The sequence below is a fragment of the Desarmillaria tabescens genome (assembly GCF_030435595.1).
Source record: "Desarmillaria tabescens strain CCBAS 213 chromosome Unknown EV420scaffold_8, whole genome shotgun sequence".
NCBI lineage: Eukaryota > Fungi > Basidiomycota > Agaricomycetes > Agaricales > Physalacriaceae > Desarmillaria > Desarmillaria tabescens.
The window spans coordinates 2,877-18,443 of NW_026848307.1; the positions used below are offsets into that span (position 1 = coordinate 2,877).

The following is a 15,567-nucleotide window of genomic DNA, read 5'->3' on the forward strand; positions in this document are numbered from 1 at the left end:
ACGCGCATGCTGTTCTTGTCGAAGAACACGACGGCTATGAACGTCCCTTCTGGTGCTGAATGGAAGATAACTTTCTTTCGTCGAGCTCTCCGGTCTTGGAGTCCCAACCGTGATTCTTGTCCTTCCAGTTGTCACAAGCTAATAACTCATTTGTAGTGATGGCTGCTCGGCACGCGTGGATCCAGTAGGACGTGAATCGGTGCCAATATGTGTATTCTTTGGGACCAGGCACTATTCTATTCACGACAGTACTCTGGCAGCAAGAGAATGAAATACTCGTTATTATTCTCAAGCCATGGCAGAAAACTAGTATTTCTCAATTCACCGCAGCGCTGGTCCTATCGTGAGGTACGTGTAACATAGCTAGCTTGGGTACGATATACGTCTTCCATAATCTCTTCCAGGGAGAGCGATCCACTTGCCCATGGCACCACTCGAACACTGGCACCATTTAATGAAATTTCCACGGATGCTCGAGATTCAGCTTACCTTTCTCTCAGTTTCATCTTGCCGCTTTCTAATTCTTCCTTTATTCCAAGCGTATTCGACATTAGCGTTTTGGCTTCCTCGATCAATTTGAGTGACTCCTTTAGTGCTTCTGTATCTGTACCAGGGAAGTTTTCCTATACAGGCTCAGAACAGATCAGGGTCTAAGGTGTTATTTGACGTACTCGTATTCTGTTCCACAGGGGACAACAACATAACGACCGGCAAGATTTATAGAGAAGTCATAGAAAAAGAGGCAACAACTCTACCTGCATCGAATCCCTGAATTCCGCATACCGAGCTGTGTTGAGGAATTCACTGTCTTCTATCTCTTCAAAATTTGAAGGGAGCACTACGTCGGTGCGGAAAAAGTTCTCGAAGCAAAATGACCAGAAGCCCTAAATCCTACGTTAGCGAAATTGAGCCTGTAGACACAATACTTACGCTTAGTTGCCAATTTTCGTTAGGCCGTCTCCACTGCAATATTACCATCATGTTCGGCGAGTCTGGCTCTGTGCGGTGAACAGCCTCTACGCGTAACTCGAATTCGAGGTCAGGAAAGTTCGATATGTGGTAGAACATGGTTCGCGATTCGTTGCCTACATCAAGCCTTTCACCTCTGGTTTCGAAGCCGATGAAAGAAAAGAGAACATGACAGACAGTCATCACCTGCTCAGCAATAGTTCCAGTTGATTGCACGGTTGTGCGAAAACGCCGCATGAAACTATCTTCGTCATAGACGCTCAGTTTTTCCGTCGCCACGCTCGACTGTCGCAGAGCTAAATAGATAGAACTATGGTCTCAGAATATTTACTCACGGGCTGCAAAGCTAAAGGCAATTCAAACCGGCGTATCGTCGCCTGGATGAAATCGCAGTATCCTTCAATTATTAACGAGAACAATTCCCGTCCCACTATAAAAGCCATTACAAGAGGGCAGCAGTTTGAAACAGGATTACACGCACGAATACAAGTCATTCATAGAAGCTGCCATTCCCGAATCCTCTCTGGACTTTCACCAAGAACACTCTCACGCTGAAAATACTCGATTTTGAGGTCGCTTCGCAAGTAGAACTGTTTCGCGGATGCTGGAAAGGAGATATGGGAGAGAGAGTCGGCTTTGAGCAATTGGAATTGGAGGGGGCTGCTTACGGTCGTAAGTATAGAATGTCGTTTCCGCTCGGTCTGTGATGACGATGTGGATTGGGAGTGAGTATCCTAAACGGCTATTCGATGCCGCCAAACCTGACTGCAATTAGAAGTCGGATTTTAGACGATGAAAAGGAGCACTGTACATGTCGCCTCGGCAAGAGCCTGAGCGTGTACTTCCGACGACGCAGATCGCTTGGCTTCCACAACGAGAAGGACAGCATTCCCTAAGATCCTTAGCTCAAAGTCAAAGTAAGACGTATCCAGATCCTCCCCTTCGTTGTCATAAACGAAACCACGTAATAGGTCGAGTAATATACTTTTAACAGCCTTCATGTTATATTAGGAGATCTGAGAGAGAGAAAGAGAGATAAAACTCACCGTCGACCCGAGGTGGACATACCCTTGCCTGTCCCTGCGATATCTAGAAGAGCGCTGCACAGTACCTAGAAGCGTGTTTACGAAAGTAATGGGTAGGAATAACGTTTGGATAGGTTTTTCGGATAGCTGTTCATTCCCCAAAGAGGGGCCAAGGCCTACAACCCGAGCGACGTTCTGCCAGGTGAGGTCAGGCAAGTAGAGTAGAATCTCTCGTAGTTCTTCCACGACGCTATCGTTCACCCCTAGGGCAGAACAGGTTTGTATCCAAAGCAGGAGATGGTCCCTGGCAGGAACGAAGTTTCTGCTGAACACCGTACAGTATGCTCTGTGCAGGATTGTGATTGCGTCGTCGGACGAGGAAGGTAGGATGGCGGCGACAGTGAAGAAAGGAGGAGTAGACTCGGGGGTAAGGTCACCCATCATGATGTCTGTCTATGAGTTGAGGATGTCTCACTCTGAGTCCCGTCTCGAGAACGCTACTTGACTGCAAGTGAGACCTCTGCTCTGACGATCCAATCACGTAAATTAAATCATATATCTGAGAGCCTCTTCATTCTGCACGCGCATTTCCTCTTCGGTGAATCTCATGCATCCCCATGGCAGCACCAGAACACTAGTAACCAGTAAATTCTCCATGGCAGACATTCGAAATCAAATTCCAGCTTACCTCGTTCTCAGTTTTTTAAATCCACCCATTCCCTCCTCCTGTGTTCCATGTCGATCCGACAGGAGCGTCTTGGCTTCCTCAATCAGCTCAAGCGCACGTTCACATGCCTTGGTGTCCTCCATATCAGGGCAAAAGTGTATCTTTGCCTTGACGTAGTCGTGATATGCTTCCATCAGCAAAGAGAAGATATCCCGTGTGACTTGTGCCACCTCGAATCAATACAAGACGGGAACAGTTGAAGCTTGAAGCCAGACGTACGAACAGCGATCATTCGTAGAAGCAGGGATTCCCGAACCTCCGTTTGTTCTTCACCGATATCACGTTCGCACCCGAAATCCTCAACTCGGAAGTGTCTTCGCATGTAGAGCTTTTTGGCGGAAGCTGGCAGAGGATATATGAGATTGGTTTGGAGGCAGAATAATGCTGCCCACGATCGTAAGTATAAAATGTCGTTTCGTAGAGGTCTGTGATGACGATGTGGATTGGGAATGAATATCCCAGACGGCTATTCGACGCTGCAAGACCTGACTGAAATTAGAACGAGACTTTGGACGATGAAAAGGAGTAGCAACATACATGTCACTTCGGCAATAGCCTGAACAAGCACCTGTGTTCGGTCAGACCATCGCTCAGATTCCAACATGAGAACCGCAGCGTTTTGTTGGATCCTCAGCTCAAACCTGGATGCAGAGGCACCCAGAATATGTCCGTCGCTGAATCCCAGCTTGTTCAGTATGTATTTAACGGCCTGCATCCGTTGCATTGGTTAGAAGTGTGCTGGGGGATAGAGAGACAGCACTTACGAAGGAACCGAGTTGGACATATTCTCGCCTGTCACTCCAGTATTTCCTCCACCGAGCAGTATCCAGAAGCTCGTCCACGAATTCATCGGGAAAGTACAGAAGTTGTATACGTTTCCGAGTCCCTGATAGCTGTTCTTCTCCTTGTGAGGGGTTGAGGCCTACCACTGGAGCGACATTCTGCCAGGTGAGGTCGGGCAAGGACGGGAGAACCTTTCGTAGTTCTTCAACGACGCTATCAGGTACCCCAGGGGTAGAACAGACTTGTGTCAAAAGTAGGAGATAGTTTTCCCTGTCCTCGGCAGGGGTATCTCGACCGAATACTGTATGGTATGCTCTCTGCACGGTTTCAATCGCATTGGAGGGTGACGAAAAGGAGGGCTCGATGACGGCGACATTGAACAAAGGAGTAATAGGAAGCATCGACAAATATGAAGAGTTGGTCGCTTTGGATCAAGGTGTTTCGCTCGACGTCATTGGATCGGGAAAAGGTCTCATCTATTCATTAAATAATGTCGACGTGCGGCGAGCGTTAACAAGTGTCTGGATTGTCTGTAAAAGAAGAGGCGTCAGCGCTAGCAAGAGGACTTGTCAGTTCACCCCAGACATACCAGAAATTCGCTCCAAGAGAAGGGCTGCTCCGAGTCGTCTGTACAGTCGAATTAGAAGAGAAAAGCAGATAGCAAGGATACGCACCAAGAAACGGGTGTCGAAGAAGAGGTATCGCCTCACCCTAGTGATGAACATTCCATCGACAAATGCTCCATCTCATCCCTCGATTCCTTGTGAAGCTCATTGACATCGAGGATTGCGGTGAGCGCAGAAATTGTGGTCAGGCGGCTCGCAGTACAGCCTGTAAAAGAAGATGCAAGAAGACATGTCGCGTCGCACCAGACATAAAACTTCAATCAAGTCGCGTTTTGGCCATCTTGGGCACTAATTCTAGCCTTATGATGATAGCGTAGTCGCGAGTCGACGGCACACAGCCACCGTACACCTTGCCTGCCGCGGCAAATTAAAGATGAACTCGTACTCGATCCTCCACGAAATCTCGCCGTCCCTCAGGTTGCCTGCGTTTGACGCGAGGATACCATTCCTTCTGGCGAGGCGGAGTATAAGCAATGGAACTAGGCCTTGCTTTGCACCCTCGTCGTGCGTCGTGCAAGGTTTCTGACTATTAAAAAGCCAGCCATCCACAACCAGTCCCTCCATCACAAACAATCATGTCTACTCGCACAGATACTCCCTCCATCTTCGGTGCATCCCATGCATGAGCCTAGGCGCCCTTGATAGGTCGGAAAGGGCGTGTCTGTAAGCAAAAAGGAGGCTCTGAAGCTCCGCTTGGACCTCAATTTGGAGGTGGAGATCGCTATCCAGGCCAAGGTCAACGGCGATACCACGCTTTTCGCTCCTTGAGTTGGGTTTACGTAGCTTGTTCTGATGGGATATGTATAATGAATGATTGAATGGCCTAGATGGCTATTTTTGGTGCAGATGTTGGCTGTACGGGTCTTGGTGTGTTCTTTACGCGTTCTGGTTCGTGATTTTGATGCTGACGTGTCTCGAGGTTGTGCAATCTTGAGTTTCGTACTCAAGGGGAGGGAGGTCTTGTCGAGCATAGTCCATAGTATAAGCACATGAAATCCCTTGTTCAATGCGGTATAGGATCAATAAATAACATGATGCAGCACGAATAAATACCCGTTCTCTACCACTCAGAATATCGCTCTAACAAGCCCTCCACCAATAGCAGCACCAGCACCGAAGCCCTACACCACCTGCAGCAGAATGAGGCCATCTATCTAACACATCAGAAAACGTCACACGAAAAAGAAAAGAGAGTGAACGCACCTGTATTACCGTACTTTCCCAAACTTGCTCTTTTTCCCATCCTGACCAGGGTCCTGCTGGAGACCAACAGAGTTCGTACCTGCCCCAGGAGGCGGAGGGACGTTGGAGCCTGAGTGGGCAGCCATGAAGGGTTTGTACTCTTTCTTCTGCGTCGCAGCGGGAGCGGGAGGGACGGATCGACCACCCGTAGGCGGGATATACACGGGAGGAAGAGTCCTAGCTGCAGGTGCAGGTGCAGGCGCGGTGATCTTCTCGACATAGTTCGCGGGGAAGAGGGCCCTGCAGCCGTTGTGCTCGCCAAGCCACCAGTCCGCGTTGGTCTCCTCGATGATGGTGATGATGTCCCCAGCCGCGAAGGAGAGGTCGTCGGGGTCAGAGGCGTCGAGGTTGTATGCCCAGAGTGCTTTGGCTTGGACGACGGTTGGTGCAGGTGCTGCTGGTGGAGGTGGCGGGATGGAGGGCGACCTAACGGCGGGCGGACGAACAGACGCTGGTGTTGATGTTGATTGGAGGGAGGATAGTTTTCTCTGCAGGCCGGCTGCCTCTGTTTGGGTGACGTACCCGTTGGCGACGAGAAAATCGATGTTGGAGGCAGTCTGTGAGGCGATATGGGTGAGGAGTGTCGTCTCCATCGTCGTCGTCGTTGTGGTGAAAGAGAGGAAAGGGCAGTGCGGCGTTTCATCATGCCCGATCGGTCAACTCGGGCTTCAGATCCCCGCAATCTGACTTGAATGCCGGTTGCGGGTCGGACATGTTCGTCTACTAGACTGAGAGTCGTCGGAACAAACCAATCATTAGGGGAAGGTTCTCTTGTTCTTTCACATACAAAAGGCATCAAATAATTATTCGAGGTAGGGAACAAACACAGCTTTTATAATGTTCAATGATGTAGGCTCTACAACAAGTACGAAATCCAAGATTGACCATCCTAGAGACACCAAACCGCGGACCAGAACGCGTAAAGCACGCACCGGGACCCGCCCAGCCAACACCTGCACTGAAAATAGCCGTTCAATCACTAGTTCCCTACACATATCCCGTCAGACCGACCCACGCAGAGCCAACTCACGCACTCACACGAACGACAGCGTGATATCCCCATTAGCCTTGGCCTAGATGGTAATCTCCACCTTCAAATAATCTAGCCTCCTTGTGCTTGCTGCCTTGACCTCTTGACGGTCCGAGGGGTAATACACGTCGAGGCCTGTATGTTGGACAACGAGGGTTGACATTTACACGAGAGCAGGAGAAGACCCGACGAGGGTACAAAGCAAGGTCTGTTCTTCCATTCCTACGCTGCCTCACCAGAAGATTCCATCAGACGCAGAGAACCAAGGAAATTTCGTGAAGGATCCAGAAACATTCATCATGGCAAGCTTCAAGTGGTGGTGGTAGTAACAGGCAGAAGAGAATGGTGGCTGTGCACCTTCACCTCCCACCAACAACACGGACTGACCGTCACTATTCCCGACCACCGCCACAGTATGTTTCTGGTTTCGTAGGCTTTGGCGCTGCTACAGGCTCACTGTTTCCTGTCGAAATGGTGTCCTTGGCTCCTCGCGGATCATTTGCGGTTTCCTGATACCTGCGTTTCGTGGTTTTCGTAGGCTCGAGCACCGCTACAGGCACGCTGTTTGTTATGCAAATGGTAGGCTTGGTCCTGTGTGGTTGTTCGACACCTGCGTTCGTTGGTTTCCATAGAGCTCTGCTGTACAGGCGCACTGTTCGGTGAAATGGTGTGCTTCGTCTGTCACCATGTTCGCCTGATACCTGCGCTTCCTTCCCGAATGTTATCTTCCCCTTCCCCTTCCCTTGCCCATATCTTGTCACTCCGAGTCTCTGGTATCGTCACGTCCGTTCCTTTGTGGTCCGTGCGTATGTCTCGCTTTCTCTTTTGGATATTACATAAAGTCCGCCTTGCATTTTTTGTTTTCGTCATGCATTGTCACCAAATCTACAACGTTGGTACTAATGGGGCCCGTATCTCTCGATGTCTCCCATAATTTTCGGGGCATTCAAGACGTGGATAAGTCGAGAAGTCTTGTTTGAAGGAATTGTCCGTGCTTTAGGAATCAGGTCATGGATGGCCGGCCTTTTAACGGTCAGAGTAGCTTGGAGTCGTAATTCACCATGGGCTGGACAACGAGGATTTACACGAGGGCGGGAGAAGACGCGACGAGGGTGCAAAGCGAGGCCTGATACGCAATGTTCGGGTATGTCTGGGGTGACGTGACAAGTCCTCTTGCTAGCGCTGACGCATCTTCTTCTGCAGACAATCCAGACACTTGTTAATGACCTCTGTGCTCACCGCACGTCAATCTTGCTGAGGTGACAGGTATATGCTTCTTTTCAAGATTCAAAGTCCCGCTCTAATCTCAGACAGGTCTGGCTGCGTCGAATAGCCGTCTAGGGTACTCATACCCAATCCACATCGTCCTCTACGAGACGACATTTGATATCTACGATCGTGAGTCGCGTTCCAATTTCTCCCTCCAAGCCAATCTCATATTCTCTGCCAGCTTCCGCGAAAAAGCTCTTCATACGAAGACACTTCCGAGTCGAAGATTTCGGGTGTGAGTGTGATATCGGTGGCGAACCAATGGAGGTTCGGGAATCCCTGCTCCTCCGAATGATCGCTGTTCCGTCTAACTCTTTAGCTGTTGCTTTAGCTTCTTGTATTGACTCGGACGGTCACACAAAACATGTTTTCTTTGTTGATGGAAACATATAACGACTACGTCGAGACAAAAACACGCCTTTGCTCTGATACGGACACCAAGGAATGTGAACAGGCACTTGAACTGATCGAGGAAGCCAAGACGTCCCTGTCGAATCGACATGGAACACAGGAGGAGGCTGAGGGAAGAAGTAGATTCAAAAAACCGAGAACGAGGCAAGCTGGACTTCCACTTCGACTGTCTGGCCATGGAGAGAATTCACTAAACACCACGTGAAAATGAAAAAGAGGGGAATGAACGGACCGTATTCCCATACTTCCCAAACTTGCTCTTCTTCCCGTCCTGTCCGGGATCCTGCTGGAGCCCAACAGAGTTCGTACTCGATCCAGGGGGCGGAGGGACGTTGGCGCCTGGATGGGCATCCATGAAGGGCTTGTACTCTTTCTTCTGCGTCGCAACGGGAGCTGGAGGGACGGCTTGACCACCCGTAGGTGGGATATACACTAGAGGGAGGGTCCTAGCTGCAGGCGCGGGCACGGTGATCTTCTCGACGTAATTCGCGGGGAAGAGGGCCCTGCAGCCGTTGTGCTCGCCGAGCCACCAGTCCGCGTTGGTCTCCTCGATGACGGTGATGATGTCGCCTGCTGCGAAGGAGAGGTCGTCGGGGTCGAGGTTGTATGCCCAGAGTGCTTTGGCTTGGACGACGGATGGTGCTGGTGGAGGTGGGGGCGTCGAGGGCGACCTAACGGCGGATGGACGAACAGGCGCCTGTGCTGTTGTTGACTGGAGAGGGGATAGTTTTCGCTGCACTGGCTGCTTCTGCTTGGGTGAGGTACCCGTTGGCGACGAGAAGGTCGATGTTGGAAGCTGTCTGGGAGGCGATATGGGTGAGGAGCGTCGTCTCCGTCGTCGTCGTCGTTGTGGGTGAAAGAGAGGAAAGAGCAGTACAGGCTTTCATCAGCTTCAGATTCCGCCATTTGACTTGGATGCCGGTTGCGGTGCAAGTTGTATATAGCAGCCGAACAAACGAATCATCTGGAGAAGGTTCTCTCGGTCTTTCACACACAAAAGGCATCAAATAGTATAATTACTCGAGGTAGAGAACAAATACAGCTTTTATATGTTCATGTACGCTCTACCATCGAGTACGAAATCCAAGATTGACCATCCTAGAGACACATCAGCATCAAAACCGCGAACCAGAATGCGTACACCCAACTCCTGCACCGAAAATAGCCGTTCACGCAATCACTCGTTACACAGATACCCATCAAACTACCCCACGCAAATCTAACCTCAAGGAGATATCATCATTAGGACCTCCAAATTGAGGACCTTCAGAGCCTCCTTTTGCTTTCCGACACCGCCCTGTGCTATAGATGGAGGGAGTAGCTGTGTCGTGGATGGCTGGCTTTTTAACGACGGGAGAAGACGCGACGAGGGTGCAAAACGAGGTCTACTAGTCTTCCATTCCTACGCCGCCTCATCAGAAATGAAGGCGAGAAATAAATTTCGATGGAGACGAAGGATATTGCGTGAAGGATCCAGAACAAAGCATTGAGATTCAGAAGCGGTGCAGAAGTGGGAGTGGCTGTGCAGTGTACACCCAGATCCCCGGTAATGTCATTCAAAAGAGAGTTACGGAACCACAGCGCCTCGAACAAACAAGATGCCACAGTCGCCAAAACTCATTGATTGAGGGTATGTTTGGGGCGACGCGACAAGTCCTCTTGCTAGTGTTAATGCATCTTCTTTTACAGACAATCCAGCACTCGCTTGGTAATGGCCCCTGTGCTCACCACAGTCGACGTCAATGAGCTTCACAAGGAACGCAGAGACGAGATGGGGTATTTTGTGATAGAATGGTCATTACCTTCTGGGTCAGTGCGGGGCGATAAGTCTTCTTGCAAGTTTCTTGGTGCGTATCCAGGCTATCTACTTTTTCTCTTCAAGTTCTAATTCGACTGTAGAGACGCGCAGGCCTTCTCTTCGGGCGAAGCTTTGGTCGCTTGCCTAGGATCTGGCGCTCGACTTGACAATGCCTGGGGAACGAGCCATCTACCTGAGCTTAAAGCCTCGATACGTATCTGGCAAACGTGGACGTAAAGGTCCACCCTTCATCACCCTACTCCATCTACCAACCAATACGAATAGATCCGGCGCCTGTTTCTGGTCCATAGCACCAACAAGAGGGGAGGTCGTTTTCGTGCAGGTCTTCCAATGGCATTCTCCTTACCAGCACGCGCATGTTGGGAAGCAAGTTTGAGTCTTTTGAAGTCCAAACATCCATCGTTCAAAAGTTACCCGAGCGAGCTGACAGACCGCAGTCCATGCGACGCCTTCCATCAAAAATTCCGTTGTCCTGAATTCCTGAACATTGGCTGTCCTCCTTGAGATCTAGAGGGTGAACAATCACTAACAGAGAATCGAAGCAGCGAGAGACGATGGGTGAACGAGCAAAAGAGGAAAGGCACGGGAGCACGTGGTTGACACGATCTGTGATATGATCAAGTCGCCGGCACTTCCCCTCTTTGCCGCGGCAGACCGCAGGGCAAAAGTGTACGGTGGCTGTGTGCCGTCGACTCGTTTCTCACCGTGACTTCTGCGCACGCGGCTACGCTATCTTGCATCTTCTTTTACAAGCTGTACTGCGACCCGCTTGACCACAATTTCTGCGCTCACCACAATCCTCGATGACAATGAGCTTCACAAGGAATCGAGGGATGAGACGGAGAACATGATCGTCACGGTATGTGGCAGTACGTCTTCTTTCGCGAGTTTCTTGGTGCGTATCCTTGCTATCTGCTTTTTCTCTTCTTCTGATTCGACTATACAGACGACTCGGAGCAGTCCTTTGAGCGAATCTTGCACGCGACTTGAAGCCGATAACCAGAAATGGCTCAAGGAACCAGGCAGCTTGAAGTGGCAGCCGTCTACCTTGTTTTCTCCGCCCACTGAAAGTCGTCTGTACGTATCTCCTCTTTTACGTTGTGTGATTAGTCCCAACTAGCTGTGATTGTCCGTAGCATGGCATGGTGGCGAACGTAGATGCCATTCCTCTGTCACCCAGTACTGCCTTGCCCCAGTCAGGATGGGATACGTCTATCCGCTTTCATTACCATTACTACGGTCCTCAGCAACGTTAGAATTCTGCTGCGCGGCACCTCGATGGACAAGACGCGACGTTCACAAATATCCGGGTATGTCTGGGGTAACACGACTGCTTGCTCGCGCTGATGCATCTTCTCCTACAGACAATCCACGCACTTGTTGATGACCTCTGCGGGTCAGTAGGAATGACAGTGTTGAATAGATGAGACTTTTTCCGATCCAATGACGTCGAGCGAAACACCTTGATCCAAAACGACCAACTCTTCGTATTTATCGATGCTTCCTATCACTCCTTTGTTCAATGTTGCTGTCATTGAGCCCTCCTTTTCGTCACCCTCCAATGCGATTGAAACCGTGCAGAGAGCATACCATACAGTATTCGGTCGAGATATCCCTGCCGAGGGTGAAAACTATCTCCTACTTTTGATACAAGTCTGTTCTACCCCTGGGGTACCTGATAGCATCGTCGAAGAACTACGAAAGGTTCTCCCGTCCTTGCCCGACCTCATCTGGCAGAATGTCGCTCCAGTGGTAGGCCTCAACCCCTCACAAGGAGAAGAACAGCTCTCAGGGACTCGGAAGCGCATACAACTTCTGTACTTTCCCGATGAATTCGTGGACGAGCTTCTGGATACTGCTCGGTGGAGGAAATACTGGAGTGACAGGGGAGAGTATGTTCAACTCGGTTCGTCTGTGAGTGTTCATCTCCCCCGGCACGCTGCCCTGCTTCTAACCAACGCGATGCTAAAGGCCGTTAAATACATACTGAACAAGCTGGGATTCAGCGACGGACATATTCTGGGTGCCTCTGCATCCAGGTTTGAGCTGAGGATCCAACGAAACGCTGCGGTCTTCATGTTGGAGTCCGAGAGATGGCTTGACCGAACTCAGGTGCTTGTTCAGGCTGTTGCCGAGGTGACATGTATGCTGCTGCTCCTTCATCGTCCAAAGTCTCGTTTTAATTTCAGTCAGGCCTTGCAGCATCGAACAGCCGCCTGGGATACTCATTCCCAATCCACATCGTCATTACGGACCTCTACGAAACGACATTTTATACTTACGATCGTGAGCAGCATTATTCCAGTCCCTGCTTCCAAACCAATCTCATATCCTCTGCTAGCTTCCGTCAAAAAGCTCTACATGCGAAGACACTTCCGAGTTGAAGATTTTGGGTGCGAACGTGATATCGGTGGGGATCCAACCGAGGTTCGGGAATCCCTGCTTCTACGAATGATCGTTGTCCGTACGTCTGGCTTCAAGCTTCAATTGTTCCCGTCTTGTATTGATTCGAGGTGGCACAAGTCACACGGGATATCTTCTCTTTGTTGATGGAAGCATATCACGACTATGTCAAGGCAAAGATACCTTCTTGCCCTGATATGGAAGATACCAAGGCATGTGAACGTGCGCTTGAGCTGATTGAGGAAGCCAAGACGCTCCTGTCGAATCGACGTGGAACACAGGAGGAGGGAATGAGTGGATTTAAAAAACTGAGAACGAGGTAAGCTGGACTTTGATTTCGAATGTCTGCCATGGAGAATTTATTGGTTACTAGTATTCTGGTGCTGCCATGGGGATGCATGAGATTCACCGAAGAGGAAATGCGCGTGCAGAATGAAGAAGCTCTCAGATATATGATTTAGTTTACGTGATTGGATCGTCAGAGCAGAGGTCTCACTCGCAGCAGAAGCAGTCAAGTAGGAATATTTTCGTTCTCGAGACGGGACTCAGAGTGAGGCATCCTCAACTTATAGACAGACATCATGATGGGCGACCTTACCCCCGAGTCTGCTGCTCCTTTCTTCACTATCGCCGCCATCCTTCCTTCCTCGTCCGACGATGTAATCACAATCCTGCACAGAGCATACCGTACAGTGTTCAGCAGAAACTTCGTTCCTGCCAGGGATCATCTCCTGCTTTGGATGAAAACCTGTTCTGCCCTAGGGGTGAACGATTCCGTCGTGGAAGAACTACGAGAGATTCTACCCCGCTTGCCTGACCTCACCTGGAAAAACGTCGCTAGGGTTGTAGGCCTTGACCCCTCTCTGGGGAACGAACAGCTATCCGAAAAACCTATCCAAACGCTATTCCTACCCGTTACCTTAGTAAATTCGCTTCTAGGCACTGCGCAGCGCTCTTCTAGATATCGTAGGGACAGGCAGGGGTATGTCCACCTCGGTTCGACGGTAAGTTTTAATTCTCTTTCTCTCTCTCGGATCTCCTAATTCAACTTGAAGGCTGTTAAAAGTATATTACTCGACCTATTACGTGGATTCGTTTACGACAACGAAGGGGAGGATCTGGATGCGTCTTACTTTGACTTTGAGTTGAGGATCGTAGGGAATGCTGTCCTTCTCGTCGTGGAAGCCAAGCGATCTGCGTCGTCGGAAGTACACGCTCAGGCTCTTGCCGAGGCGACATGTACAGTGCTCTTTTTCATCATCTCACATCTGATATCTAATCGGAGCTAGGTCTAGCGGCGTCGAATAGCCGTTCGGGATACTCACTCCCAATCCACGTCGTCATCACCGACCGAGAAGAGACCACATTCTATACTTACGACCGTAAGCAGCCCCCTCCAATTCCAAGCCGACTCTCCCATATCTCCTTTCCAGCATCCGCGAAACAGTTCTACTTGCGAAGCGACCTCAAAATCGAGTATTTTCAGCGTGAGAGTGTTCTTGGTGAAAGTCCAGAGAGGCTTCGGGAATGGCAGCTTCTACGAATGACCTGTATTCGTGCGTCTAATCTTCTTTCGAACTGCTGCCCTCTTGTAATGGCCTTTATAGTGGGACGGGATTTGTTCTCGTTAATAATTGAAGGATACTGCGACTTCATCCAGGCGACGATACGACCGTTTGAATTGCCTTTGGCTTTGCAGCCAGTGAGTAAATACTCTGAGACGATAGTTCTATCTATTTAGTTCTGCGAAAGTTGGACGTGACGACGGAAAAACTGAGCGTCTATGACGAACATAGTTTCATGCGGCGTTTTCGCACAACCGTTCAATCAACTGGAACTAATGCTGAGCAAGTGATGGTTGTCTGCCATGTTCTCTTTTCTTTTATCGGCTTCGAAATCAGAGGCGAGCGGTTCGATGTGGATGACAAATCGCAAACTATATCTTACCATATATCAAACTTTCCTGACCTCGAATTCGAGTTACGGGTAGAGGCTGTTCACCGCACAGAACCAGACTCGCCGAGCATGATGGTAACATTGCAGTGGAGACGGCCTAACGAAAATTGGCAACTAAGCGTAAGTATTGTGTCTACAAGCTCAATTTCGCTAACGTCGGATTTAGGGTTCCTGGTCATTTTGCTTCGGGAACTTTTTCCGCACCGATGTAGTGCTCCCTTCAAATTTTGAAGAGATAGAAGATAGTGGATTCCTCAGCACAGCTCGGTATGCGGAATTCAGGGATTCGATGCAGGTAGAGTTGTTGCGGCCGCTGTGGAACAGAATACGAGTACGTCAAATAACACCTTAGACCCTGATCTGTTCTGAGTCTGTATAGGAAGACTTCCCTGGTACAGATACAGAAGCACTAAAGGAGTCACTCAAATTGATCGAGGAAGCCAAAACGCTGATGTCGAATACGCTTGGAATAAAGGAAGAACTGGAAAGCGGCAAGATGAAACTGAGAGAAAGGTAAGCTGAATCTCGAACGTCCGTGGAAAATTCACTAAATGGTGCCCCAGTGTTCGAGTGTTGCCGTGGGCAAGTCAATCGCTCTCCCTGGAAGAGATTATGGAAGACGTATATCGTACCCAAGCTAGCTATGTTATACGTACCTCACGATAGAGCCGTGAGCACCACAATGAGTTGAGAAGTACTAATTTTCTGTCCTCACGGATAGGATTACAAGACCGGAGAGCTCGACGAAAGAAAGTTATTTTCCCTTCAGCATCAGAAGGGACATTCATAGTCGTCGTGTTCTTCGACAATTGCAGCATACACATTGTGCAACATCGTAGCTCAGACTTGGCCGATATCTCAAGGGAGCACACGTCAAGATATGGATCGAGATGGGGAGCCGGGTCTAGCTCACCCATGGAGTAAGGATACATGCGAGACTGTTCGCCACCGTCCACGTCGTGGTAACAAAACCAGCGGTATTATTACTTTTCTGCTTGAAAGATGAGGATGCCTTGCCTTCTCCGTGGATCTGCCGAAGCTACTAATGAATGAGCACATGTGAGAATAAATAATACCTTGAAGGTTGCCTTGGACGCGCCCGATAGTTCTGACTCGATGGGTGGCGTATTTGGTGCCCGCAGGCCATGGAACAGTGCATAGAACCCCACGAAAAACCTCGTAGGCCGTCACTTGCTGGTCTTGATAAATCCCTCGAAGCCGCCTCCATGTTATTGTCGATTTGACGGATCTGCACAGCCCGTGACATATAACAAGGAAAAAATCAGCGGGCTATGGTCCCATCCATC

The 15,567-nt window shown here is 49.7% G+C and overlaps 7 protein-coding genes across 7 annotated transcripts; 2 read left to right on the forward strand and 5 right to left on the reverse strand.

Moving 5' to 3' along the window:
- Positions 1–500: 500 nt before the first annotated feature.
- EV420DRAFT_1139731 (uncharacterized protein) lies at positions 501–1,608 on the reverse strand. Its single transcript, XM_060466019.1, has 6 exons — positions 1,451–1,608; positions 1,305–1,399; positions 931–1,254; positions 756–884; positions 672–700; positions 501–623 (listed from the first exon to the last, which is right to left on the reverse strand). The coding sequence occupies exons 1-6, from the start codon at positions 1,461–1,463 to the stop codon at positions 590–592; spliced, it is 624 nt and encodes a 207-aa protein (XP_060334283.1). The 5' UTR covers positions 1,464–1,608; the 3' UTR covers positions 501–589.
- Positions 1,609–2,556, reverse strand: EV420DRAFT_1139700 (uncharacterized protein). Its single transcript, XM_060466018.1, has 2 exons — positions 2,016–2,556; positions 1,609–1,964 (listed from the first exon to the last, which is right to left on the reverse strand). Exons 1-2 carry the CDS (start codon positions 2,436–2,438, stop codon positions 1,755–1,757), a joined length of 633 nt encoding a protein of 210 aa, XP_060334284.1. The 5' UTR covers positions 2,439–2,556; the 3' UTR covers positions 1,609–1,754.
- EV420DRAFT_1139600 (uncharacterized protein) lies at positions 2,276–4,220 on the reverse strand. The gene is made up of 8 exons (XM_060466017.1): positions 4,179–4,220; positions 4,094–4,131; positions 3,486–4,034; positions 3,259–3,430; positions 3,114–3,206; positions 2,941–3,063; positions 2,683–2,881; positions 2,276–2,628 (listed from the first exon to the last, which is right to left on the reverse strand). The coding sequence occupies exons 3-8, from the start codon at positions 3,903–3,905 to the stop codon at positions 2,541–2,543; spliced, it is 1,095 nt and encodes a 364-aa protein (XP_060334285.1). The 5' UTR covers positions 3,906–4,034; positions 4,094–4,131; positions 4,179–4,220; the 3' UTR covers positions 2,276–2,540.
- Positions 4,221–5,197: 977 nt separating this feature from the next.
- On the reverse strand, positions 5,198–5,965 carry EV420DRAFT_1618817 (SH3-domain-containing protein; the record flags this gene model as incomplete). Its single annotated transcript, XM_060475393.1, has 2 exons — positions 5,198–5,251; positions 5,348–5,965. 2 exons carry the CDS (start codon positions 5,963–5,965, stop codon positions 5,198–5,200), a joined length of 672 nt encoding a protein of 223 aa, XP_060334286.1.
- Positions 5,966–8,052: 2,087 nt separating this feature from the next.
- Positions 8,053–9,086, reverse strand: EV420DRAFT_1745424 (uncharacterized protein; the record flags this gene model as incomplete). Its single annotated transcript, XM_060480127.1, has 3 exons — positions 8,053–8,252; positions 8,315–8,724; positions 8,774–9,086. 3 exons carry the CDS (start codon positions 9,084–9,086, stop codon positions 8,208–8,210), a joined length of 768 nt encoding a protein of 255 aa, XP_060334287.1. The 3' UTR covers positions 8,053–8,207.
- A 2,106-nt stretch (positions 9,087–11,192) lies between these two features.
- On the forward strand, positions 11,193–12,897 carry EV420DRAFT_1139890 (uncharacterized protein). Its single transcript, XM_060466021.1, has 7 exons — positions 11,193–11,211; positions 11,266–11,815; positions 11,873–12,044; positions 12,095–12,187; positions 12,243–12,365; positions 12,425–12,623; positions 12,678–12,897. The coding sequence occupies exons 2-7, from the start codon at positions 11,399–11,401 to the stop codon at positions 12,763–12,765; spliced, it is 1,092 nt and encodes a 363-aa protein (XP_060334288.1). The 5' UTR covers positions 11,193–11,211; positions 11,266–11,398; the 3' UTR covers positions 12,766–12,897.
- Positions 12,796–14,696, forward strand: EV420DRAFT_1139860 (uncharacterized protein). Its single transcript, XM_060466020.1, has 5 exons — positions 12,796–13,308; positions 13,360–13,543; positions 13,594–13,860; positions 13,912–14,006; positions 14,057–14,696. Exons 1-5 carry the CDS (start codon positions 12,886–12,888, stop codon positions 14,489–14,491), a joined length of 1,404 nt encoding a protein of 467 aa, XP_060334289.1. The 5' UTR covers positions 12,796–12,885; the 3' UTR covers positions 14,492–14,696.
- The last annotated feature ends 871 nt before the right edge of the window (positions 14,697–15,567 follow it).